Below are 26,637 nucleotides of genomic sequence, written 5' to 3'. Positions count from 1 at the left end.
AATAATGCTGCGATGAACATGACAGTGCAAATATCTCTTCAAGGTCATATTTTCAATTCTTCTGGATAAGTACTGAGAAGTGGGATTTCTAGATCATATGGCAGTTCTATTTTTAATTTTTTGAGTAACCCTCATACGTTTCCCATAGTGGCCGCATCATCTTACATTCCTACCAACCATGCACACAGATCCCAATTTCTCCCACATCCTCGTCAACATTTGTTATTTTCTGTTTTTATAATAGGCATTTTAATAAGTATAAAGTGATATCTCATTGTGGCCTTGATTTACATTTCCCCAATGGCAGACATGTTGAGCATCTTTTCATATACCTGTTGGCCATTTGTATGTCTTCTTTGGAAAAATGTCTATTCAAGTCCTCTCCCCATTTTTTATCAAGTTACGTGTTTTTCTTTTTTTTTTTTCTATTGTTTTTGTTTCTTGCTCTTGAGTTGTAAGAGCTCCTTATATATTTTAAATATTAATCCCTGTCAACCATACAGTTCACAAATATATTCTCCCATTCTGTAGGTCACCTTTTCACTCTGATAATTGTTTCCTTTGCTGTGCAGAAGAAACTTGTTAGTTTTATGTAGTCCCTCTTGTCTATTTTGCTTTTGTTGCCTGTTTGTGGTTTTAGTGTCATATCCAAGAAATCATTGTCAAAACTAATGAACCATTTCCCCTAAGTTTTCTTCTAGGAGTTTTATAGTTTTTAGTCTTACGTTTAAGTCTTCACTCAATTTTGAGTTGGTTTTTGTATTCAGTGTAAGATAAGGGTCCAATCTCATTCTTTTGCTTGTGGCTATCCAGTTTTCCAGCACCATCTGTCTTCAACAAAAGACTATTCTTTCTCCATATGTAGTTGTGGTACCCTTGTCATAGATCATTTGACCTTGTAAGCGTGAGCATATGAATGGAGTGGCTCTCCATTCTGTTCCATTGGTCTGTAGATTTGTCTTTACACCATCTTGTAAATCACTGTCTTGATTATTGTAGCTTTGTAATATGTTTTGAAGTCAGGAAGTGGGATGCCTCATTTTGTTCTTTTTCTCAAAATTTTTTTTTGCTCTTTGGGATTCTTTGTGATGCCATATGAATTTTAGCATTTTTTTTTCTATTTCTGGGGGAAAAAAAGCCTTTGGGATTTTGATAGGGATTGTATAAAACCTGCAGATTACTTTGGGTGGTATGAATATTTTAGCAATATTCAATCTTCCAATCTATGAGTACAGAATATCTGTCCATTTGTTTGCACTTTCATTTTCTTTCAGGAATGTTTTGCAGTTTTCGATGTACAAGTATTTTGCCTCCTTGGTTAAGTTTATTCTTAAGTATTTTATTCTTTATGATGCTACTGTAAATGAGGTTGTTTTCTTAATTTCCTTTTTGAATAGTTACTTGTTAGTGTATAGAAAAAAAATTGATTTTTTTATGTTTTTAATACCATGCAACTTTGCTAAATTTGTTTATTAGTTCCAACAGTTCATGTGTGTGTGTGTGTGTGTGTGTGTGTGTGTGTGTGTGTGTGTGTGTGTGTGTGTGTGTGTGTGTGTGTGTGTGATAGAGACAGAGAGATCTTTAGGGTTTTCAATGTATTCGATTACGTCATTTGTGATCAGGGATCATTTTACATCATTTTTTCTCATTTGAATGACTTTATTTTTCTCACTGATTGCTCTAACTTGGACTTACAGTACTATGCTAAATAGAAGTGATAAGTGGGCAACGTTGTCTTTTTCCTGATCTTAGAGATAAAGCTTTCAGTTTTCACCATTGAGTATGATGTTTATTCTGTTGCAGTAATGACCTTCTATTCCTAATTCATTGAGTGTTTTTATCATGAAAGGATGTTGAATTTTGTCAGATTCTTTTCTGCATCTACTGAGACGGTCATGTGGTTTTTATCTTTCATTCTGTTAATGTGGTGTACCATGTTATTGATTTGCACATGCTGAGTCATCATTGGATCCAAGGGATAAATCCCACTTGATCCTGGTTTATTATTCTTTTATTGTGCTGTTGAATTCAGTTTTCTAGTATTTTATTCGGCATTTGCATCTGTATTCATATAATTATGTTGTCTGTGATCAGAGTTAATTTTACAGGGATGGTGGCATGCAGTTTTCTTTTCTTGTAGTGCCTATCTGTGGGCTTGGCAATGGGGTAATGCCGGACTCACAAAAAGACTGAAACAAAATTTATTGCTTACAGTTTCAGAGGCTGAGAAGTACAAAGTCCAGGGAACACATGATGAACGTCTTCTTTGGTGGTGTCTTTACAGCAATGCAAGGGTCTCACATGGCAGAAAATGTGTACCAGAGAGAGAAATAGTTCCTCATGCACTTTCCTTTTAAAGCCTTCATTGCCATGATGTTGCTGCAGATTGGATGCTTGCCCCACACCAATCTTATTAAGGCTTGTTTCCCCAAGTATGACTGTTAAGAAGGTGGGAAATCCCAATGGTAATTGAAAGGTGGGACCTTGAAGAGGTGATTAGTTTCTGAGGACAATTCCTAGAGAATGGATTAAAAATGGTGGTCAGGAGCATGGTTCTGAAGGCTTAAAAAGGAGAGTGCAGGAGGAACTCTCTTGCTTCCTCTTCTCCACCGTTTTTGCAATTTGATACCATTTCATCACTGAAGTCACCATGAAAGAATGCCTTTACCAGATGTATTCCCTGGACTTTGGACTTCCAGGCAACAGAAATGAATTAATACAGCCCCTGACCACCATTATTGATTTGTACATTATGGCATGGTCCTGCAATCTAATAACCTCTTCAAGGCCCCATGTTTCAATCATCACAGTAGAATTTTCTACTCTCTCAGTATTGTCACAGTGGGGTCCAACTTTCCAATACCTGGAACTTTGGGGGGACAAAATTTAAGCTTCAATGAGTTTTAGGGGGGACATTCAATCCACAGCAGTGGCTCAATGGATTATAAAACAAGAACCAACAATATGCTACCTACAAGAAATTCACTTCACCTATAAGGACACATATCTATTGAAAGTGAAGGGATGGAAAAAGTTATTTTATGAAAATAGAAATCAAAAAAGAGTAAAAGTAGCTATTCTTATAACAGATAAAATAGACTTTAAGCCAAAGTAAAAAGAAAAAAGAAAAGTCATTAAAAAGATAAGAAAAGACATTATATAATGTAAAGGGGTTTATCCAACAGGATGATATAACAAATCTAAATATATATACATCCAACACAAAAGCATCCAGACATACTCAGCAAATACTACTAAGCCTAATAAAAGAAATAGACTCCAATCAATAATAGTTGGGGACTTTAATACCCCACTATCAACAAAGGACAGATCATCCAGACATAAAATTAATCAAGAAACATCAGAGTTAATCTCAACTCTAGACCAATTAGACCTAATGGACATTTATAGAGCATTTCATCCAAAGCTGCAGGTTATACATTTTTCTCAGCCACACATAGAATGTTCTCTAGAATATACCCTATGCTAGGTCACAAAGCAAGTCTTAGCAGATTTTTTTAAAATTAAAATTATGCCAACTATCTTGTCTGACTACAAAAGGGTAAAACTAAAAATCAATAACAGAAGGAACACTGGAAACTTTATAAATACGTGGAAATTAAACAACATGCTTCTAAACAACAAATGGGTCAAAAAAATTTTTTTAATTAAATTCCTGGAGACAAATGAAAATAAAAATACAATATACCAGAACTTCTGGGATACAGCAAAAGCAGTTCTAAGATGGAAGTTTATAGCATTAAATGCCTATATCAAAAAAGGAGGTAGTCCTCAAATAAACAAAGAGCTAGAAAAACAAGAACAAACCAAACCCCAAATTATTAAAAGGAGAGAAATAAAGATCACAGCAGAAATTAAAAAAATAGTTTTAAAAACTACAAATGATTGATGAAACAGAGAGTTGGTTTTTTGAAAAGATAAATGAAATTGATAAACCTTTACCTAGCCTAACAAAGAAAAAAGAGAGAAGACTCAAATAAACAAAATTAAAAGTGAGAAAGGAGACATTACAACAGATGCCACAAAACTACAAAGGATCATAAGACTCTATTATTAACTATATGCTAACAAACTGGAAAACCTAGAAGTAATGAATAAAATTCCTTGACACATACAACTTACCCAGATTGAATCATGAAGAACTAGGAAACCTAAATGAGTAATGAGGTAGAAGCAGTAATAAAGTCTTCCAATAAAACAACAACAACAAAAAAAAACCAGGATCAAATGTCTTCACTGCTAAATTCTACCAAACATTTAGAGAAGAAATAATATTGGTTCTTCTCAAACACTTCCAAACAAATTGAAAAGAACTGAATACTTCTAAATTCATTCTACAAGGCAAGCATTACCCTCACACCAAAAATGGAAAAAGGCACAAAAACAATGTAATAGTCCATTTCTGTTGCTTGTAACAAAATACCTGGAAATGGGTGATTTATAAGAAAACATATTTTATTGCTTACAGTTTTGGAGGCTGGGAAGTCCAAAGTCTAAAGAACACCTCTGGTCTTGGTGGTGGTGTCAGTGACCCAGGCATCTCACATGGCAGAAATGGTGGAACAGAAGGACAGAGTTTCTCATGCAGTCTCCTTTTAAAGCCCTTAGAAACATGCCCCTGACCACCATTATTAATCCATTCACTACACAGTCCTACAATCTAATCACCTCTTCAAGGCCCCACCTTTCAATTACCATAATAGGATTTCTGACCCTCAACAGTTACAGTGGGAATTTAGCTTCTAATATATGAACTTTGGGGGTCACAATTCAATAATTCTACAGCAAACAACAACAACAACAACAAACTACAGACTGATATCCCTAATGAACATAGAAGTAAAAATCCTGGACAAAATAGTACCAAAAATTCTAGGAACACATTAAAAGATCATTCACTGTGATTGAGTGGGATTCATACCAGGGATGCAAGTATAGTTCAACCAAAGAAATTAATAATTGTGATTAATCACATCAACAGAACAAAGAGAAAAAAAAAACCATATGATCATTTCAATAGATGAAGAAAAAGCATTTGATAAATTCAAACACCTCTTCAACATAAAAACAGTCAAGGTATTGGTATAGAAGAAATGAATTTCAACATTAAATATAGAAGGAAGGTCCCTCAAAGCAATAAAGGCCATATATGGCAAATTCACAGCTAATATCATACTGAACTAACAATAATTGAAGGTTTTTCCTTTAAGAACTGGAACAAAATAAGGATGCCCACTTTCCCCACTCTTATTCAACATAGTACTGGAATTTCTAACCAGTGCAATAAGGCAAGAGAAAACAATAAAGGGTATACAAATTGGAAAGGAGGAAGTCAAACTACTGCTATTGGCAGATGACATGATCCTATACATAGAAAACCCTACAGATTCCACCATAAATTTACTAGAACTAATAATGAATTCAGTAAATTGATAGGATAAAGACTAGAACATAAAACTCAATACCATTACAATGCACCAATAACAAAATGTATGAAGAAGAAATCAAGGAAGTAATCCCATTCACAATAGTTACCAAATAAAAAAAGAAAAAGAAATACTTGGTAATAAATTTTACCAAGAAGGTGAAAGACCTGTACAATGAAAACTATAAAACATTGATGAAAGAAATTGAGGAAGACACAAATCAATAAAAAGATATCCCATGTTAATGGATTGGAATAATCAATATTATCACAATGTCCATATTACCTAAAAAAAACTAGAGATTCAACAAAATACCTGTCAAAATACTAATGAAATTCTTCACAAAAATTAGAAAAAACAATCCTAAAAACTGTGTGGAACCAGAAATAACCCCATATATCTAAAGCAATCTTGAACAAAAAGAATAAAGTTTTAGGCATCACATTATGTGACTTCATAAAGCTAACAGTAACCAAAACATCATGGTGCTGGCATAAAAACAGATAAATATACCAATTGAATAGAACAGAGAACCCAGGAATAAACCCATGCACTTACAGCCAACTACTTTTCAACAAGGTTGCAAAAATAAACACTGGGGAAAGGATAGCTTCTTCAATAAATTTTGCCAGGAAAACTAGATACCCACATGCAAAAGATTAAAATTACAGCTCTATCTCTCACCATACACAAAAATCAATTCAAAAATGGATTAAAGACCTAAAGTTAAGACGCAAAATTATGAAATTACTAAAAGAAAACACAGGGAAAACAGTATATGAAATGGGAGGGGGAATCTCTTTTTTGAGAGAGACTGCAAAGGCACAGACACCTAATGCAAAAATACGGAAATGGGACTATGTCAGACTATAAAGCTTCTACACAGCAAACGACACAATCAACAAAGTGAAGAGACAACCTACAGAATGGGAGAAATTGTTTGCAAACTACACATAAGACAAGGGGCTAATATCAAAAATATATAAGGAACTCAAACAACTCAATAGCAAAAAAAAAAAAAAAAAAAACTCAACAAACAATCCAATTAAAAATTCAGCAAAGGACCTGAACAGACTTTTCTCAAAAGAAGACATACAAATGGCCAACAGGCACATAAAAAAATAAAAATGCTTAACATCACCAATCACCAGGGAAATGCAAATTAAAACCACAACGAGATATTATCTCACTCTAGTTAGACTAGCTATTATCAGTAAGACAGAAAATAGCAAATGCTGGTGAGGATGTGGAGGAAAGGGAACTCTCATACGTTGTTGTTAGGAAAGTAAATTGGTAATTTCTTTGTCATAAACATAAACAGCACGAAGAGAACTAAAAACTGAGTTACTATAAGACCCAAGAATCCCACTACTGGGTGTATACCCAAAGGAAATGAAATTAGTGTATGGCTGAGGCATCTGCACTCCAATGTTTATTGCAACTCTATTCACAATAGGAAGAGATGGTATCAACCTAAATGCCCATCAGTGGATGAATGGGTAAGAAGAAAACTGTGGTATATATGCACAATAGAATACTATTTAGCTATAAAAAGAAAAAAAAAACCCAGGTATAAGCATATTCTATCTATCCTAAGTAAGTCAACATGCAATATATGAATGTATTGAAAGAACACACCATGCTCCACAAAAATGTACAATTAAATATTATAATTATTTAAAAAAGGAAATATAAGATAAATCTTTCCATGAACTTTTTGAAGTGTCCTAGTATTATTTCACTTGATGATGTCCCACACATCCCTTAGAATTTTTTTAACTCTTTTTTTTTCTTTTTCTCCTCTAACTGGATAATGTCAAATGACCTGTCTCTGAGTTAGCTGATTCTTTCTTCTGCTTGATCAAGTCTGCTGTTGAACTCCTCTAGTAATTTTTTTTAATTTGAATATTGTATATTTCAGATCCTAAATTTCTAGTTGGTTCATTTTTATATTTTCTACATCTTTGTTGATATTATCATTTTGTTCATGAATCATTTTCCTGACTTCATTGAGCATCTTGTTACTTTGAATTCTTCATCAGGTAACTCAGATACCTCTGTTCTTTAGTGTTGGTTTTGGAAATTTATTTTGTTCTTTTGATTGAGTCATGTTATTCTGTTTCTTCTCATATGTTTTTAACTTTGTGGTGGAATCCACAAACTTGGAAAAAAAAAAATCTGTCCCAGTGTTTTGCACAGGGAAAGACCTTTACTGCAGTCTGGTAAATCTCACCCTAGCTAAAGATTCTGAGGGGCTCTCAGACTTTTCTATGAATGTGTCTTCTCAGAACTTGTGCATGCAAACTTTAAATTAGAGTGATTTTCCGGGTTCATTTTTCAGGAGATTTTAATCTCTTTCTCCTTTTGGTATCAGTCTGTGGTACTACAGTTTCTTTAAAGCTTCCTCAAGCTGCCCAACTCTTTTCTTTTCAGTAGCCCTCAGGTTTCTAGAGTATACCAGGTCTTGTCAGCACTCCAAGTCAGGCAAGACAGTAGTCCCTCAGGCAGACTCCTGAAAAGTCAGAACATTGGATACATGCTCTACTCTCCTATTCTATCCCCTCCTGCCTGAGGGAGAGGCCACCAAGCTATGTCAGCCTCTGTGCTCTACCCTGGGTCCTCCGGAGCAGGAGTAAATTGCCAGCTCTCTTTTGTTCTCAGCAGTCCCCAGGTATCTACAGTATGCCAAGTTCTGTCAGTGCTCTAAGACAAATGAGACAAAACATAATCCCTTGGGCAGCCCCCCAAAAATCCGGAATGTTGGATGCATGCTCCAATCCCACCCCCCCACCCCCCAGGGACAAGCCAGGAGTTAAGGGTTTTCTACCACTCCACTTTACACTGAGCCAACGTGAGGGACTGTAGTGAATGAGTGCATGCTAATACAAACTGCCACCTTTATTCTCAGTGGTTCCCAATGTATATCTCTTTTCTGATTCAACTAAGACAGAATCTAATCCTTCGGGCAGCTCCCCAAGGAGTCTGCATCTTGGACATATTTTGCTCTTCTCTTTCCCTCCCAAGAGAGAAATTGGGAGTTGGGAGTTTTCCTCTTGATTGGACCATGCTGTGCTTTGGGGAGGGACTATGGTGAGTGAATGCCATGAATTTTTCTTCCAACTTTGACAATTGGTTTTATTCTTGCCTTGCATGCAGGAGTCTCTTAACTGTTTTCTATATTTCTCACAAAGGGAATTGGTTTATGTATTGTTTGAATCTGTTTCTCCATGAGGGATAGAGGCTCGAGCTTCCTACTCTGCCATCTTGCTGACCTGTGTGCTATTATTTGTAGCTCATTTCTTTATGATTTATTCCCCAGATTATATTTAATTTCCTTATGCACAAGAATAATACCACATTCTACTTTTGTGTTTATACTTCCTGGTCAATGTTTTCACAGAGTAGCAAATCAATTCATTGATTGCTCCTCTAAAGTTCAGTTCTTTCTTCAACAAGGTGAGAAGATATTACTTCAAGAACATTCCCTACTCTAGAAAGCCTTAAGAGTCAAACATTTAACTGTGAAGTATGAGACCAATGAGACTTAATTGAGATTTATCAAATTTTTAAAAATAACATCTTTGTGTGAGCTACTTCGTATTAATCACATAAGTAATTCAATAACTTCCATATAAGCTCTTCCCTGTGCTCTATGCTATATATTTATATATATATTAAATAGAGAGGCATATTAGAGTAATAATATGATATTCCTCCTGGATGGTATCCAGTGAGGATCTCCCATATGCTGAATCTGGCAAAATAGCAAGGTTCTAAAGCAGTATAACATAGGAAAAGAGTCCTAAAAGACAAGTGGGAGACTGAGGAAAAGCAGGATTGAGTTTCATGAAACAGGTCAGTTGTAACAAACTTGTATGAAGCCTCTTATTTTCAAGGCATTGCTATGGACTCTTAGAGAATCTAAAGATAACCAGGGTAGAGACTCTCCCCTAAAAATGAATATAAATTAATATAGAAGATATTGTGTGCTCACAGATTATCATACTATAGGGCAAAGAAAGAGAAAGAAAGATCTTTTAGCTGCAATGTAATGGTGATTTAAATAAATACTCTTTCTTCCTTTTGGTCCCTTTTCATTTACTGTATATAAACAGTTTTTAAGAATTTAAGCATCATTCACATGTGAAAAGTTATTTAAATAAATCCTTCTTCCAAAACACTTTACCCAACATCTATTACCCTTCTTTATTGCAAGAATCAACGTTTCTAATTTTGAATTTGTTTGCATATAATTCGGATAATAATAAAAACAAAAATTTGGCAGAGAATCAAATAAAAGTCATTTCACTTTATAAGTCATCATATTCTAAGGTAAAGATAAGTACTCTGCAGTAATTTATCTCAACCGAAAAGTTTATTTGTAGTTACCTACCTATGTTTCATTGACACTAAAGTCATTTAACTATAGATAGAATTGATGCTCTAAAATAAAACTAAACATTAAATCAAGATATCATAACAGAAATGTATGTAGTACTCTAACACCTAATTAAACCTAAGTTTAAAGTATTCTTTTTGTTTTAGCACAGTTGATTGTACATTTCTGTGGGATACAGAGTTGAATATCATTATCTGTGTGCAATAGGTGAGGCTCAAATCAGGATAATTAGTACATTCAGCATTAAACAATATAATTGGTTTTCGTGGCCCTTTACCAAACAGCTTCTTATCTCCTCCCCCCCCCCGAGTTTTTAGAAGTTTGCCGCCTCTTTGCCTATCTTATTTTATTTACATATATTATTAAAAAGCAACTATATTCTTCCTTTAAAGAGAAACTCTGAGAGGGAAGGGAGTGCTCATTTCATTCTTGCCCGATGTGGAGTTCTTTTCCCTTCGTCTCCATTTATATTTTTTATTATCTTGATGATTCCTCCTTGATTGTCCGTGTCTGTTCTCTGTGCTTTTATCTTGTAAGATCATATCTTGATGTCAGACTCTATTCTCCATAGTCTGATTCACAAGGAATTATTAGAAAAGACTTATTTTAAAGACCTGTCTCCTTAGGAATGATTACACACACAAAAGGCAGCTCTTGGGTAATTGAGAGTCTGGGGATAAAGGAAGTCAACCATTTTAATGGTTATCTATGTGCAGTCAATGGCATCTGCTTTTTTAGACATTTAAGGGTTCCAACTAAGCCTGGGCCTCAGATCAAAGGAAATACAAGAGCCATCTAGTTCCATTGTTTGTGTGTTTTTTTAATGGTCTAATAAATCATAGATAGCTCTATAGACTTTTGCTTATACTGTCTACTACTGACAGAAGAGGAGGGTATTCTTCCATCCTCTGTCAGTTTTGTGTTAAAACAGCACACTTGTCAAAGCAGTGAGAAGTTTGCTTTACCACATGTCTGATCAATACACAAAGATGTCAGAATCGTAGGTGAGAGGAAGGTTGTGTCTTAGATGCACTGAATCTGAAGGTTCATGATAGATCCCAGATTACATTAACAGTGGGTCACATCTTAGCTGATAAAAGAAGTCTGCTAAAAGTTTGTTAGAATAATTACTATGAATTGACTTAGCATATCTATTGATACACCTTGAAACTTTTAACTGGCTTTCCACCCTACTACAACCCAAAATAATCATCCTCTGGTATTAAGATAAGAAGTAATTAGGGAAAAAATTAAGAAATGACCTTAGGAGCAGAGACTGAGTCTTTAAAAAAAGAACAAGAGCTCAAATAGAGTTAGTTTGACTTACATTAAGAATCGCAGAGATGCTTTGATGTTCCTAGAATTGAACATGCTTCTGTTCCCTAGAAGCACGTTTGCATCAAACCAGTACATGTTAGTATAAATTGCAAGTGATATTATTGGTATTATTGATGCTATTATCTCTTACACTGTCCTCAGACTCCTAATAATTATTTGGTTATAGTTTTGAACAGGTAAATTACAGATACAATAAAATGGAGAACAATCATTCTTGCAATAGTATTGGGCATCTCTTACACTCTCCTCTTCTTGGACTCCTAACAATTATTTGGCCATAGTTTTGAATGGGTACTCTATCTGTAATACCCATTTAAAAATACTTTTCAGATGCCAGCTTGATGTGTGAGAGTGTGTTTTGGGAATGGGGACATCAGAGACATTGCACTCATAAATGCTGCTGCATCTGTCATATGCCTAACATCCCTGAAGAGCTGGGTCTCATTCATCTACACTTCAGTTGTACCTCACAAATTCCTATGAAGGGGAGTTGCATTTTATGTAAATCAAAATTATGATAATTCAATTATATATGTGGGGAAAGAGAGATCAAGTAGCAATTTAAATCATTTAATGATTTCAGCATCATTCTGGTCAGTGAGTATAAGCTCTGCAATGACCATTGGATGTGAGAAGTGAATTTGCTGTACTCTCAGTTAGCAGCAGCTCTCTCTTGTCTCTCATAGTGGTATATTTAACCACACAGAGGGGCTTCTAGAGCTTTTATACAACATGACCACTAAACGCCAGCTTCATCTGGAGCTGCACTGACAAATAGCAAGCTATTTGAAATCTAGAGGGAAAATGTTGCTGTGTTGGAGTTATTTGGAGGAAGCATGTTAGTCTCCAATGTGATGACGCCTAAGGGACTTCCAAGAACAATTTAGATCCCATGAAATTTTCACATTATATGCAGGCTTTAGAACTGACTCCCCCGTAAGATGTGGCTTTGGTGTATTGCCCAAATGAAAGTAGATCAAGGGCCCAATTTTACAGAATTCTTTTATTCTGCTAATTGTTTATAAATGGATTAATTACCTTTGAGATGGTCTGGCTTCTTTATGTCTTCTCAAAATGGGAGCCTTTCCTTGATCTAATTTTTGGAATAAAGAGTGAATAAAGGAACTGAATAAAATCTAAGCAAAGTTCTATTTCAGATGCATATTTGCTTTCATATTTTAGGACAAAAAAGTTAGTATCTCCAATTTTCTAAGTACTGTTTGCAAGTACCATTATTTTGCTTATATTTTAGGATATTTTATTATTGCATTAGTTTGCTAGAGTTGCCATAACAAAATACCACAGACTGAGTGGCTTAAACAACAAAAATGTCTTACAGTTCTTATAATTCCAGAGGTGAGAAGTGAAGATTAAGGTGTTGACAGAGTCGTTTCCTTCTTCCAGCTGCGAAAAAAAAATCTGTTTAATGTCTCTCACCTAATTTTGACATTCCCTGGCTTACAGATGCAACACCCTGATCTCTGTCTTCATGTTCACATGGCATATTCCTTGTATGCTAGTGTGTCGGTGTCCAAACTTTTTCTTTTTATAAGGATACCAGTAATATTGGATTAGAGATCCAACTTACTCCAGTATAATAACTTCATCCTAACTCATTGTGTGTGCAATGACCCTATTTTCAGATAAAATCACATTCTGAAGTACTGGGGGTTAAAACTTCAATATATGAATTTGGAGGGTGCATGATGCAACCCCTAACAATTATTAATTAACATGGCTTCAGCCCAGTGACTACCACCGAACTGCCACAGGAAGCATCCCAGGCTCTCCAAGCCAGGGCAGTGGGGGGCCAAGAGCTTTGGCCATGCCCCCCTGACACCCACAGCCAGCCTAGCAATGACCACTGAGCCGCAGCAAGAAGGGCATTGAATTCCTGAGCTAGGAGAAGGATTTTGCCACACCACCCTGACATCTGCACTTAGCCTAGCGATGACCAAGCCACCACTTGAAGCCCCCAGTCTCCCCTGTGGGATTGAGGGGGGTGCCACAGGCCTCAATTCCATCCTTCCTCCTTTTTCCTTCTTCTATCACATTTCCTTCCCCTTTCCCCTCTTCCTCTCCTCCCAACTGCTCTGCAAAAACACCATAGAATGTAAAAAAAATATATTAATAAAATTTTGAAAATACTTGTAATGTCTGTGAGAGCACAGGTGGCATGTTATACCTTCCTTGTGCCTTCCATTGCATATAGAATGTGCTTAATACACATATGTTTAATTCATACAGAAAGAACATTTTAAAAAATAATAATAATAATTAACATGGCTTCATTTCCTTTATCAGTTATCATTTGGTAATATTCACACTAAAATGCAAACACTTGAGTTCCAAAGTAATAAATCAGCAAGTTTTGTTGAGTGCCTATTTTTTGATGCTAAATTTTATCAGCTATTGTGAGAGATGAAAAAGAAACATAAAACAAAAGCCGTTTTCAAAAGTGACTTCTCCAAATTAGTACAATCATTAGGGAGGACAGTAAGAAGATTTCTCAAACAACTACAGATAGAACTGCCATACAATCTATCAATCCCCCTACTGAATATATATCCAGAGGAAGGGAAGTCATCATGTCAAAGGGATACCTGTGCTCCCATGTTTATTGCAATGCTATTTACAATAGCCAAGAGTTAGAACCAACTAAGTGTTCATTGACAGACAATGTGGTACATACACACAATGGAATACTACTCAGCCATAAAAAGAATGAAATTCTGTCATCTGTAACAAAATGGATAAGCTTGCAGAAAATTAAGTTAAGGGAAATGACCCAGGTGCAGAAAGAGAAATACTGCACGTCCTCATTCATAAGTGGGAGCTGAATTAATAAATAAACAAATAAATAATAAAGGAAGAAAGAGAAAGTAAAAAACAACAATCACAATAATACGTTGAACTTTTAGAAGGAGAGAACAGAAGTGTGGTTACTAGAAGTGGAAAAGGGGAGAGGAGTGGAAGAGGTTAGTGAGAAATTAATGAGAAATTGGTTAAAGGACACAAAGAATGATTATGTATTCTAGTGATAAATAAACTAACTATCCTGATTTGACCATCACATATCGTACACAACCACTGACAGTCAACCTTGCACACCACAAATATGTATAACCAATTATGCTTCAATAAAAAAAAGTAAATCAACTTCTTCTACCACCTAGTAGAAGTAAAAACACTAGTCAACAATTATTACCTGTTTTACACAGAATAACACATTAGAACGTGCAATTACAGAACCACACATTCTAGATATTTCCCACATAATCTGATAATACTTTATAACAAGATTTTTTGTTGTTACTTTTCCTACAGGTATATTTTGAATCAATGTTCCTTGGCCATATCCCCGAAAATGTTAAGATCCATAAGAATGCAGGCCATGTTTATGGGTTCAGAGGCTGCATTCTAGAACTTCAAGTAAACAACAAAGAATTCTTCATCATTGATGAAGCACGACATGGAAAGAATATTGAGAACTGCCATACCCCTTGGTGTGCTTATCATCTATGCCAGAACAATGGTACCTGCATCAGGTCAGTATCAGCCTCCTGATCTCCAACCTATATTCCATTACTCCAAATTCTTAAAATGACAGAAGCCAGCAGCATTGTCAGCTGGGTGATGACGATGAAAGGTCCAGATTTTTTTTTGTATACATCACTCAGGTGATGCACAATGTGGTGGATACTTGTTTGCTCAAAGAAATTTATATACTGTGGGCCCAGTGACAAGATATTCCCAGACTCTGAAATAACTAGGTAACGGGACCTGATTTTGGCAATTTGGATTCAAGTTTTTCCTAGGTGTTCATTCTGTTTTGTAAACATGAGTGAAAGTTTATTTATTGATAATGGTCTTGATGTATTTATTAATTTTAATTTTGTTTGTTTTTAATTCATCTTCCAAAAAAAGATCTGCTTAGATCTCTAAAGTTAGAAACGGAGAAAAACTACCTATATCTATGTGTTTTTTTTCATTTGCAATCCTATATCCTTTTTCCTCTTTGAAGCAAAGATTTACTGTGCTTATAAACTTATGAAGATTCCAATTAAAATTACTTTCTGTTCTACAAAAATACCTTAAGTGAATCAACCCTATAGGAGTCTCATTTGGACAGTGTAAAACATATTCCCTAACTTCAGTCCTCTTAGAATTCTTTATTTCAGGGCTGCAAGTAATAACAGAGTGGAATCTGAAACATGTATACATTATAATAAATCAAGTCAAGGAAAAATAACCAAATTTCACAGGACATATCTTAATACAACTCAGTGTTTCCAAGAGGCAAGCTATCGAGTAGTAAATAATGACTCCATAAAAGTAAACCTCTATACACATAATTTCTATCAAGCAACAGGATATGAAATGGTAGGCAGAGATGAATTCAGAAAGTGATCACTAGAATAGGAAATGAAAAAAGAGGAAGAGAGAGAAAAAAACCACATGGCAAAAACAAAAAACAGAGGACTGGACAGTCATGATAAAGTCAAAGTGATATATTTACCACACAATCACATATGATAGTAATGAATTTGAAAAAACAAGCATGGCTTTGTGGAAAAGAGATCATCTCTTAGAGTGTCCAGAAATTTGCCTTCTGATTCACTGTGTCTAAGTATGTGACTTGATTTATACATTTGTACAATAATAAAAGTAACATAGTTCTATTTAATACAAGAAAAAAAATACAACAGATAAAGGTTTATAGAAATAAAAGAGAGTGAATTTGGGGGCTAAGAGTGAAAATAACTTCTTTGACCATGATCACCTTTCTGAAGAAAACCAAATCAAAGCTTTACTCAATATGTATTCTGCTTTATAACTGACCTATTAACAGCAATTGTTTTTAAAAACATAATGGTGCAAAAATTATTCAGCAAGGCAACCTTCAGAAACCTGCAGAAGAACCTGCAATTCTGCCTCATTAAGTGAAATAGAAACAGGAAAAAAGCTTCTCTGCTGACTTTGCTGATGTCTAAAATATTTGTGTCACTCAACCTAAATAAATATTTTCAATGAAGCTTTACCATTAATGAAATTACAGAAGTGACAAGAATTGTGTTTTCTCCCTTCCTACATGTGGGGAACATACTCTATGATGGCTCCATGGTCCTCTATCCTGGTGTTCATGTCCTTGCATGATCCCCTCTACTTGAGTGTGGACCTGTGATTTGCTTTTAACCAACAGAGTAACTATAGTATAGGGTGAACTTATGTCACTTCCATGATTAAGTTACATAGAATTGTGAACTACATCTTGCAAGGAGATTGTCTCTCTTGCTGGCTTTGACAAAGAAGGAGTAATTTGTGGGAGGCCCATGTGACAAAGCACTGAGGGCAGCCGCCTATCAACAACCAGCAAGAAGCAGAGGTGGCTGCTGGCTTACAGCCAGCAAATATTGAAGCCTTCATTCTTACAGCTGCAAGGAACTGAATTTTACCAGCAACCACGTGTGCTTGGAAATGTGTTCTTCCCCAGTCGAGCCTTGAGGTGAGACCCCAGCCAAACCACCACCTTTACTGCAACGTGTGAGATTCTTATGTAGAGGACCCAGTTAAGCTACAGCCAGACTTTTGACTCATGGAAACTGTTGTTTTAAGTTGCTAAGTTGGTGGTAATACTGTTATGAAGCAATAAAAAACTAATACACTAATTGTCTGCAAAATTGTCTAATGTCACCCAATAAGAGAAGAAGGTAAAGGTTAGATTTACTTTAGAACATTAACTTTCTGAGATTTTGTAAGCCAGGTACATGTTAAGTAAAATAAACCTCTCATATGCATGAATTGAAGAACTTTACACTACTTCCAATCTTAGTTATTTAATATGTTTTTGAAAATAAAAAATAAAGATAATCATTTTAGTAGGAAAGATATAAGCAGTCCTAAGTTTGTTTATACTTTATAAGTTTATTCTTTTACATGTATTCAACAAATACTTCCTGAGAGCCAAGGAGCATATAAAACAAAGATGTATGTTCAAGACATTAGTCCTGCATACAAGGTGTTTTCACTCTAATGTGGAAGTTCTATCAACTCTTCAGGACTTAGGGTGAATTTTCCCACAAAAATACATCTGTCAGCCTCCATCATATACATTGTTCTGAACTTCCATACCCATTTTTGAATCTCTCAACCTCTCAACCACTATTCTGGAGATATCTACTTGAATGTTAAATTATTTTGGCATGCACTGTTTAAGGACTTCCAAATTTTTTTTATTGCTATCCAAATGGAGACTTACCAACTGTGTATTCAACAAGTAAAACACTTCTTCACTCCCTATGAACAACATCTTGATTGCCAATGCCCAACTCCTATAAACTACCCCTTGCATTAATACATCCAGGGTATGCTGGTTCAGAGCAACTATGACTTCCATTCCAGCTGTCTCCCTGTATACCCCAATACACTGGAGTTGCCCAATTCCAAAACAACAATTAAGGAAAAAAAAAAAAAAAGATTTCTCAGAAGAATCATAAGAGCCCGGGGTCAAAAGTTCAATACAAGAAGAGCATAGATAGCTATGGGCCACAAGAAAGATCATTAGAATAAGAGTGCTGTCTTTTGCTTTTCCTTGTTCTGTCTAAAACACCAGTACCCAACTCCTGCAGTCTGTGCAGTAACCCAAAAGGTGAACCTGAAGATAGACTGAAGGAATGCATAGACTCCCAAGGAGGACATAAGCAGCTGCAGTCCATCAGGAAGAACAAAGATTAAAGAAGTAGGACACAAAGAGCCACCACAATGACCAACACCCTCTCTGCAACATATACAAACCCACACTTGGAATACACTGAGCAGCATAAAGCTTCCCAAAAAATACATTTAGAGAAACTCTTTGCTACCGAGTAAGCCCTATTCTTATTAATTCTTGAATTAATTTAACAACATGGATCTTAACTAACTGAACACTCTTGGTAACTCAGTTCCCATCAGTGTCGTTGGCCTTTCTCTCTGTGCTAATACATTATAAAATGATTTCTACGAGGAACTCTTCCAAACTATCTTCCAACCTTTCTCACTCTTTGAGTCTCTTAGTCCATGCTATCTGACTTGCTCTCACTCCTGAACTAAGTAAGCTCTAAGCTCCCCTCCTCTTTTCCCTTATTTGCTCAGAAGGAGAAAATTGCATGCAAGACAGTGTTCAAAATTGGAGATCAATTTAAATGAGATACATGAGGAGTCTTCAAAAAGTTAACAGAAAGATTCATATTATCTTTTAATCCTATTTTTCCACAAAATTTTTAAGTATCTCTGTATTAATATTAATTCTGGACAAGATAACCTTATGCAATTATTTTTAGGCCTGCAAGTTCTATTATTTTATTTTCAAAGTAACAGACTATGTTCAGAATAAAACAGTCATTATCGCAGAGACAAGAAGAAAGCCGTTTTCCCTCTCTGCTTGCTGTCTCAAAATATAGAGGCACTGTTGTTTTCATACTATCGTACGTGTGCATAAAGCTTTTACTTGAAAATGCAAAAAAATTTCTCATCACAGTTTAGTTGTTCTAGTTCAGTGACTCTCATCCAAAGGCTGGAGAATGCCTTCTAATGGAGAATATAAGAATCTTAAAAGAGGGAGGAATATTTCTATCTGCACGCACACACACACACACACACACACACACACACACGCACACACACACACATATACTTAAGCATTCTAATTCATATCTCCTGGGCATGTACACCTATTTTCCCCAACAAGTAAAGAATAATAATGGTATAACAAGACTTAACTCCTAAAGAAGTATGCTCTAAACAAGAGTAGGGTAGTGTATAAACAATGGTTCAGTATCACAGAGTTAGATTTTATGGTACACAAAATAAAATACAGTTAACAATGAATATTTTACATGAAATCATCACTAATTTTAATAGCTTGGTTGATCTAATTCACTGTTGTAAAATGCTGCTCCTACATTGTCTATGAAGGTAATCTGCTTATGAGAAGACAAATTTCATGTTGAATAGTATTAAAAGAAGTAACACATCAGCTGCTTTACTGAGCAAATGTCATTCTGCTTCAAGTACCATTATATGTTTCTGTATAGTGCCCAATATTTTTTCATTTTGTTATAAATCTCTGCTAGAACTTTCAAACCCCTGTGGTTGCTCATTTCAGAGAAGTCCAAATTGCATGTAGTGAAATTCAGTTTAGAAAAGTGATACAGAGTGTTATTCTGAGCATCCAAATCTCTATGGACTTTGAACAAGCTGTTTCTAAAAGGGCATAGGAAGGTTAGCAAATTAAACAGATAATATTTAAATTGCTTTCTCCTTTGTGCACCAGGTGTTTTAAAATAGGTTAAACAACAATTAAAAAGTAGCAACAGGTTTGGGAATATCCCCTATACAACCACCACACTAAAAACTTATGTCACTGACATAGTAAATTATTAAGACACTAATTTTAGATTTGGTCAGTTTTGCCAGGAACTAAGCACGTACGAATGTGTTTTATCATGCATTGGAAGTCAGTAATTCCTGCATCTGAATGAATGTTCTTCCTATGCCTCTCACCTTTCTCATAGACTTTACTCATCACTAATAGGTGCTATCCTCCATGTGCTGAGGCGGGGGTTGGTAAACTTTTTCTGTAAAGGGCCAGATAGCAAATATTTTAGACTTTGTATCTCAACTACCCAACTCTACCATTGTAGCAAGAAAGCAGCCATTGACAAAATGTAAATGAGTGGACATGACTACATCACAAAAATAGGTGGCTTGCAGGATTTGGCTCAAGAGCCATTGTTTGCAGACTACTGCACTAGGGCAACAGATGGATAAATTAGTGTTCTTGAATTAATTGACTCAGAAAATCCAACTCCTATTAATAATTTATCCACATTAAGCAATATCCAAAAAATGGTATGAATTTCTTAACATCAGGGAACTATGAATATTCTCAGTGTCACATACGAACGGAAGTGAAAGTTGGTTTCTTTCATTCTTTTCCTTTGATCTATTTTTCCCTACTATCTCATTTCATAGGTATATTTTTTAAAAACAGGTAGAAAGAAGCCAGTTTTTCATGATTTCTGAGGTATTTAGTCTCTTAGTCATTTAGCACTTCAAAATGAGGTAGGAGTCAGAAATCGAATTTGAAATTGCAATAGTAACAACTACAGCATAGTGTACAGAATTAGGGTACTATGTCTTAGTTTTCCATTTGTTCAGTAATGAGTTGCAACCCCCACAAAATTTTCTTGTCTTCATTGTCATTTCACAGTGTCATGTAGCTAGGCATCACCTGCTGAGATCTTTTAGTTATTTCTCTGTATCCAGGCCAGATTACCCCTAATCTAGCTCAGCAGTCTACCCTATTCTTCTAAATACCAAGGGAAAATAGCCTATCTCAGATCAATTTTTCACCACACATTTACACTAATAATATCTTCAAATATTTAACCCTTCTTCTTAGTTGCCATACTTTCTCTCTGTAGCCAACATCCTCGAAATTGTGCACAGGATTTAAGGGTCCCTTGTACTAGAAGACTAATTTATACGTGGTTAGATTAGTCCCAGCTGTGAAAGTAATCCATTCATTAAAAGCAGTTCAAACTTTATGGGGTGCAAATATAAAAAGTTTTTGTTTCCTTCTGTCACTATGCTCAAACACACTCTGCAGAACCTCTCTTTACTTTCCTTTAATGGGATATCAAGCAGGTTCCAGAGCCTTCTATTTGTGTTCACATACTAAAAAATGTCTGGTTCAACCTACACTGATCTAAAACTTCTGTGTCATATCCAGTTTAGTGGTCACCAGCCCCTCGTCAGAGTGGACAGACCTCAATTTCAAGAATTCAGAGTAGAGAAGGAATGCAGTGTGTTCTTCCTGGTACCCTTCTATCCCTCTCCTGTTTCTAATTTCTTCCTTTGGGGCTAATTTGGGGCAGAAGGGATTTGATTGGAAAAGATTCAGAGGTTTTCTTATTAACTGGTGCCTTTATGGTTCTCTGTTGATGGGCTTTGCTCTCTCTGAGACAGAAACTCAGGGCTGGATCTCTTGACACATACTCATGTGAGTCTTCACCACATCCTGCCTAAGGGGTCATTCCATGGTCCAGTTGCCCAAGGTGGGAAATGTCCTCTGTTTGGCTTCTCCCAGCCTAATCCTCCTCAATTCCTTACCTGCTGACATCTCCTCACCCAGTAACAGAGCTGGTTTACCCAGAAGCTAATGAAGTTTAAGAGGCCTTCACCCTTGATACGTCCTTCTGAGACCTGGGAGTTGCTGGAAATTGCAGTGGATTGTTACAGTACCCTATGGGGAGGGAAAACAGGTTGCAGTCAGGACGTATCTCCACATAAGCATTTCCTGTGAAGAGCTTATAGAGAGTTCACAGAAAGAGACCTGAATCTCCAGGTTTCCATGTAATTAGTTTGTAATTTCTCTTCTCATTCTAAATAAATATTCACTGTTACACAAAACTTTATATACATATTTTTAAAATTATTTTTGTTATAAGAGGTCCTAAAATTGTAAAAGCTTCAGGCCCCACAAAATCTAGACCCTCCTGTGTAATAGGCAACCCTCTGAATCAAGATTCTGGCAAAATAACTCAAGCCCGGTGTCCAAGTTTCATTTTCAAAAAGTTGTAAACATGACTTCATAGAAATATGTAACGACCACGTACCAAAGATGCATTTCACTCATTAATGAAGAAACCAGCATGATGGTAAAACTGGTTCAAAGAGAACTCCAGAGACTGAGCATATATTTTTGTGGTGTTCTTTCCTACCAGTCTGTATTCATTTGTATCTCCATCAGACAAACACAAGTTAGCATGTAACTTCAGAGTCTTGGCCTAATTAGTAGTAAATAGTGAGCCAAATAAAGGTGCAATCTTGTAGGGAATTACATAATCCTTGAGCAGATCTGTTAGACAAAGCTCAAGAATGATATTAAAAGAACACATGGTTATCTTTTTATCTCTGTTTTGAAGTTTTTCTGAACACCAACCACGTTATGCATCACCAAGAGATAGGAGTCCCACCTGATTCAGTGCTATCCCTCTGCTTTTCTTAATGCTTAATCAGCAAAAATTAATCGTAAGCAAAAGAGTGCTTACTAAAATAGACCCATTTAAGTCTTTCATAATATGCAAAGCAAATATACAAGTGCTATTAGTAAAGGAAAAAAGGAGAGACCCAGGCATGTTTTAGCTACTTATTACTTAGACAAAATGTAATGCATCACAACAAAATATTTTGGAAACTTTTTTGTTTTTTCCTACAATATCTATGTTTTGAAATTGTTTCCATAGACGTCTGTTTGATTAAAACAGGATATGTACATCTTTAAGGCCATACACCTGTCCCTTCTTTCATACCACAAGCATTTGTAGAGCACATCTTCTGTGTTAAGCGATGTGAGAAGCATGGGATTTGCAAAGATGAGTAAGATATGGAACCTTTTTCTACATATTCTTTTGCTTATGATAATCTCAGGCCTGTAAACATTAAGGCATGCAGAACAAAATGTGTTTTTCCATTTACGCATATAAATTGGAGCCTTAGGTTTAAAAAGGCTAGGTTTCACAATCTCTGTTGTTTATCTTTTTTATCTCATTTATTTCCCCCATTCTACAAGTGCCAGGTATTGTGAAAATGGATTGATATGGGGTCATTTATTTTTGCTTGGAGAGTGTGACTGAAGCTGCAGGGTTTTTAGTTGCTTATAAAAGTGGATCACATTTTTGGAAAGCATAACTCTTACCAATGTAAGTGTCACAAGGCTCTTGGTAAAGTACAAATGCAGTTTAAATTGATTTTCTAACCACTTTTATTACTGCCATCCTTGAGTGCAGCAGTAAGGGTTGGGCATTTGTTTTTAAAGCACAGAAAGTATTTAGGTCCTCTGCAAATCAGAATTTCATTAAAGTCATGATTACAAATATAATTATATTTTAATGACAACAGATAAGATTAAGTATGGAAGAAATTATGTCATTTACATCATATTCAAAGTCTCAGAGTTAAAAGTTTCAAGGTTTGACCAATGGAAAAAAACAGTATCAAATCCCACACATATTTTTTACATCATATTTATGCAGCAAGGTCAAACAAGTAGGGGGAAAATCTCATCTTCAATTTTCTCTACCCTCAGGTAATAATACACGGAGAACTCATTTACCCTGATTGATCTTCCTGGGCATAAGAGACCTCTCTGGCTTAAATCCCATCTGAAAACTATCTTTTCTCTCCGTTTCTTATAGAATACTAACGGTTTTCCCTTTTTTTCTCTCTCTCTCTCTTTCTCTCTACTTCAAAGAACAAGCAAGCTAAATATGACCTACTATTTTTTTAACTGTTTTGCTTCCCTTCATAAACTATTTATTAATGGATTTTTAGTAGAAAAACATATGTTAAAGCCTGTTTATTTTGTCAATAAAAGCATTTATTCTTGTTTTAGATCTACATGGCTTACGACTTACCGAGTGCATTTGTGCACCCCTCCAAAAAATTGGTCAATTGTGTTGATCGCTATGAGTCTTATATACAATTAGATGTGCCACTGTTAAAGATATGTGAAAAGCTTGACAAACAAAACCTTGAGTGATTTGGAGCCAAAAGTTAAGAACTTGGGAGTATATAGACTAGATGGGAAAACACTGGAAAATAAATGGTTTATTGACATTAAAATGCAGTAGTGGCTTCAGGCAAGTCCTGTCCAGATATAACACTGCTGATTGCCATTGACCTAACAATTACCAAACACCTCTGTCTGTGCTTCAGAAAATTATATTGTCACATTGTTCTGATATGACTTTATCTTAAAATGACGTTAATACTTAAAATAGCTTTAAAGCATAGTTTTAGATTTCTGTTTCACAAATGGTAAAAATAGAATATAAATAAGTTCAGAGATTTGTTCAAGTCAACACTTACAACAGAGACAGGATAAATTGTAAAATTACTTTATTGCAACATAGTTGATTGTACGTATCCATGGGGTATAGAGTTAAATATCAATGTCTGTGTGTAATATGTGATGTTCAAATCAGGAAAATCAGTATGCTAGGCACAGAAAGAGAAATACCATATGTCCTCACTCATAAGTCGTAATTTTTTAGACTTTAAGTCAATGTTGTCTTTCCTAAACTCTGCACTATACAAAGGTACTTCAGAAAGTTCATGGAAAAATAGAATTAAAAGAAAATACCAATCTTTCCACAAACTTTTTGAAGTACCCTTATAAATCAACCGTTCATTCTATGACACACACAAAAATGGTTAGTTGTCTAAACTAAATGATTTGGTAACGATTTTCAGCAATTCTTAGGCTCTGGAATTACACTTAAAGACTATGCAATGTATAAAAATTAAAGCTTTATTGTTGTAGATCATTCTAACAGGCAAGGGATCTATGTTTGCCCTTCCTCTTAAGTATGCCACTAACCATTTCTGGATTTCAATTATATCATTTGTGTAAAGAGGGGATTAAACTATTCCAAAACTATTTTTCCAGATATACTAATAAGCATTCCTCAGAAAAAAAGGTGGGGGATGAGAAATTATCCTGACATATTCATAAAACATAACATCTAGGAGTCCTGAATGCTTTAAATGAACCACTTGGACACCTTGTGCAGGGATGCAAACATCAATGGATGCTTGATCTTTAAAAGGGATGTGACTGCACAGAACCACTGGGACTTACCCCGTGTCTCCTACCTGCATCTGTGTGGATGTGGGTACCCATCCTCCGTGAGATTCTTTTCTCACTTGACTGAAGATCATCAAGACCTTTCTAATCCTAAATATCTAAGAGCCTAAGGGTCCTTCCAATTCTATTGTTTATAGTCTAGAAGTATATCATCTCATCAAGTATTGAGGGAATGCATGCTGATTAAAATACATTAAGAAAATTTTCTCAGTTTATAATCTACTGCTATTTGTATTAAACATCCATTTCCATGCATGTGGAGGACAACTGAGAGAATATTTTAATCTGATAGTCGGACAAAGTAAAAACCCAAAGAATGCTAAGATAGGGCAAATCACATTGGCAGATAAATCATCCTGAAGTTGGAATAGGCAAAAGCGATTAGTTGAGTGTTCTCACAGTGCAGTTCTCCAGAGCTGGCTTGACTTTCCATTGTCAGGTTTATTGTACAGCTTTGTAAAGGCAGAGGTTAACTTGAAGATTTTTGTCCAGTACAGATGAGAAAAATTTCTTTGCAATGGAAAAATACCTTAAATAATGTTACAGTTTATGGCCCTGTTGGAAATTAACCGATTTTACCTCTAACCCAGCAATCTTATCTTATTGCTTCTCAAACACTCTTTGAATTAATTTTCACATATTACAATTTATTTCAGCATACTAAAAAGACAGAATACATAATATTTATCACCCTCTATTTCCTCATTAATTACTGAATTAAATATAATCTTGATATGTATTCATATTGTATTTGTATGAGTTGTATGTACATGAGTCTCGACTTTACCAGTATGAAATTAAACCTTATTAGGATTGTTTTTTACTTTCCTTACCCTCATTATTTTTATATAAAAGAAAGTGGATTAAAGAAAGACCAAGTGCATGCTGAAGTGAAAAAATAGACACAGTGGAGGAGAAAGAAAATGCCAACCATCTTGCCTCAGGATGAGGGAGAACAGCATCACTTCTCCATCAGCGAGATGTGCTTCATCACCCCGTAGATCTCTGTCTTGGGGGCCAAGCCCAGCGTCATGGATGTGAGGTCAATGCCGTTGAAGAGGGCATCTGTTCACAAGAGCCTGCATTAGGAGCTTAATGCTCTGCGGCCACCATCTCAAAATTCTTAACATAGTATTTTGAATTTGGCTTTTGTAAGTGAAGATGGAACAACGGAGCATGTATCAAAGCCTTGGAGCTCAACTCACATTCAGTCCCACTCTCACCACTTCCCTATGTCTCCAGGAAGAATTCTCAGTCACTTGCTTCCCTTCTCCTTCCCAGTGATCACTGCCACCTCTGCTCCATGCAGGGTCTGGATGTAGGCACAGGGAAAGTCAGGTTCAGGTACACACCAGCCATGTGCTAAACTCAGGGCAGGGTTCCAGGTGCCTCCAAGGGTTTGCACACACATGGTGAGTATCCTCATGCCTGAGGTAGTGTGACATTAAACAACAAATAAAAACCACAGGAACAGGTTGAAAGAGAATGACTGAAACAGAAAGGACAAAGCTATTTTCCTGCTTTTTGAACTAGGGACTCCTCATTTTCATCTTGAAGAGGGTCCCACAAATTGTGTAGCTGGTCTTGTAGGGGGTGAGGAACAGGGGTCCTCAATGTCACACTGGTTGGAGTCTAATTCCCATATACATAGAGTGACCACTACAAATATACCAAGCTAATTTATCGTTGAAGTCTTCGTTTAGCTTCAAATCTCTGTTTTATTTTTATTTTAATGATATGTGCTCACAGAACAAAACAAA

General features: G+C 35.7%; 1 protein-coding gene across 1 annotated transcript in view; it reads left to right on the top strand.

The window, feature by feature from the left end:
• Positions 1-26,637, top strand: part of EYS (eyes shut homolog) — a 1,675,061-nt gene that overhangs the window by 1,445,949 nt on the left and 202,475 nt on the right. Inside the window, 1 exon segment of the mRNA XM_063097631.1 lies at positions 14,512-14,732. Within this exon segment, the coding sequence (XP_062953701.1) occupies positions 14,512-14,732 (221 nt within the window).

Source organism: Cynocephalus volans, chromosome 5, assembly GCF_027409185.1.
Source record: "Cynocephalus volans isolate mCynVol1 chromosome 5, mCynVol1.pri, whole genome shotgun sequence".
Taxonomy (NCBI): Eukaryota; Metazoa; Chordata; class Mammalia; order Dermoptera; family Cynocephalidae; genus Cynocephalus; species Cynocephalus volans.
The sequence above is the reverse complement of the archived record's forward strand: the minus strand, read 5'-3'. Positions and strand labels throughout refer to the sequence as shown.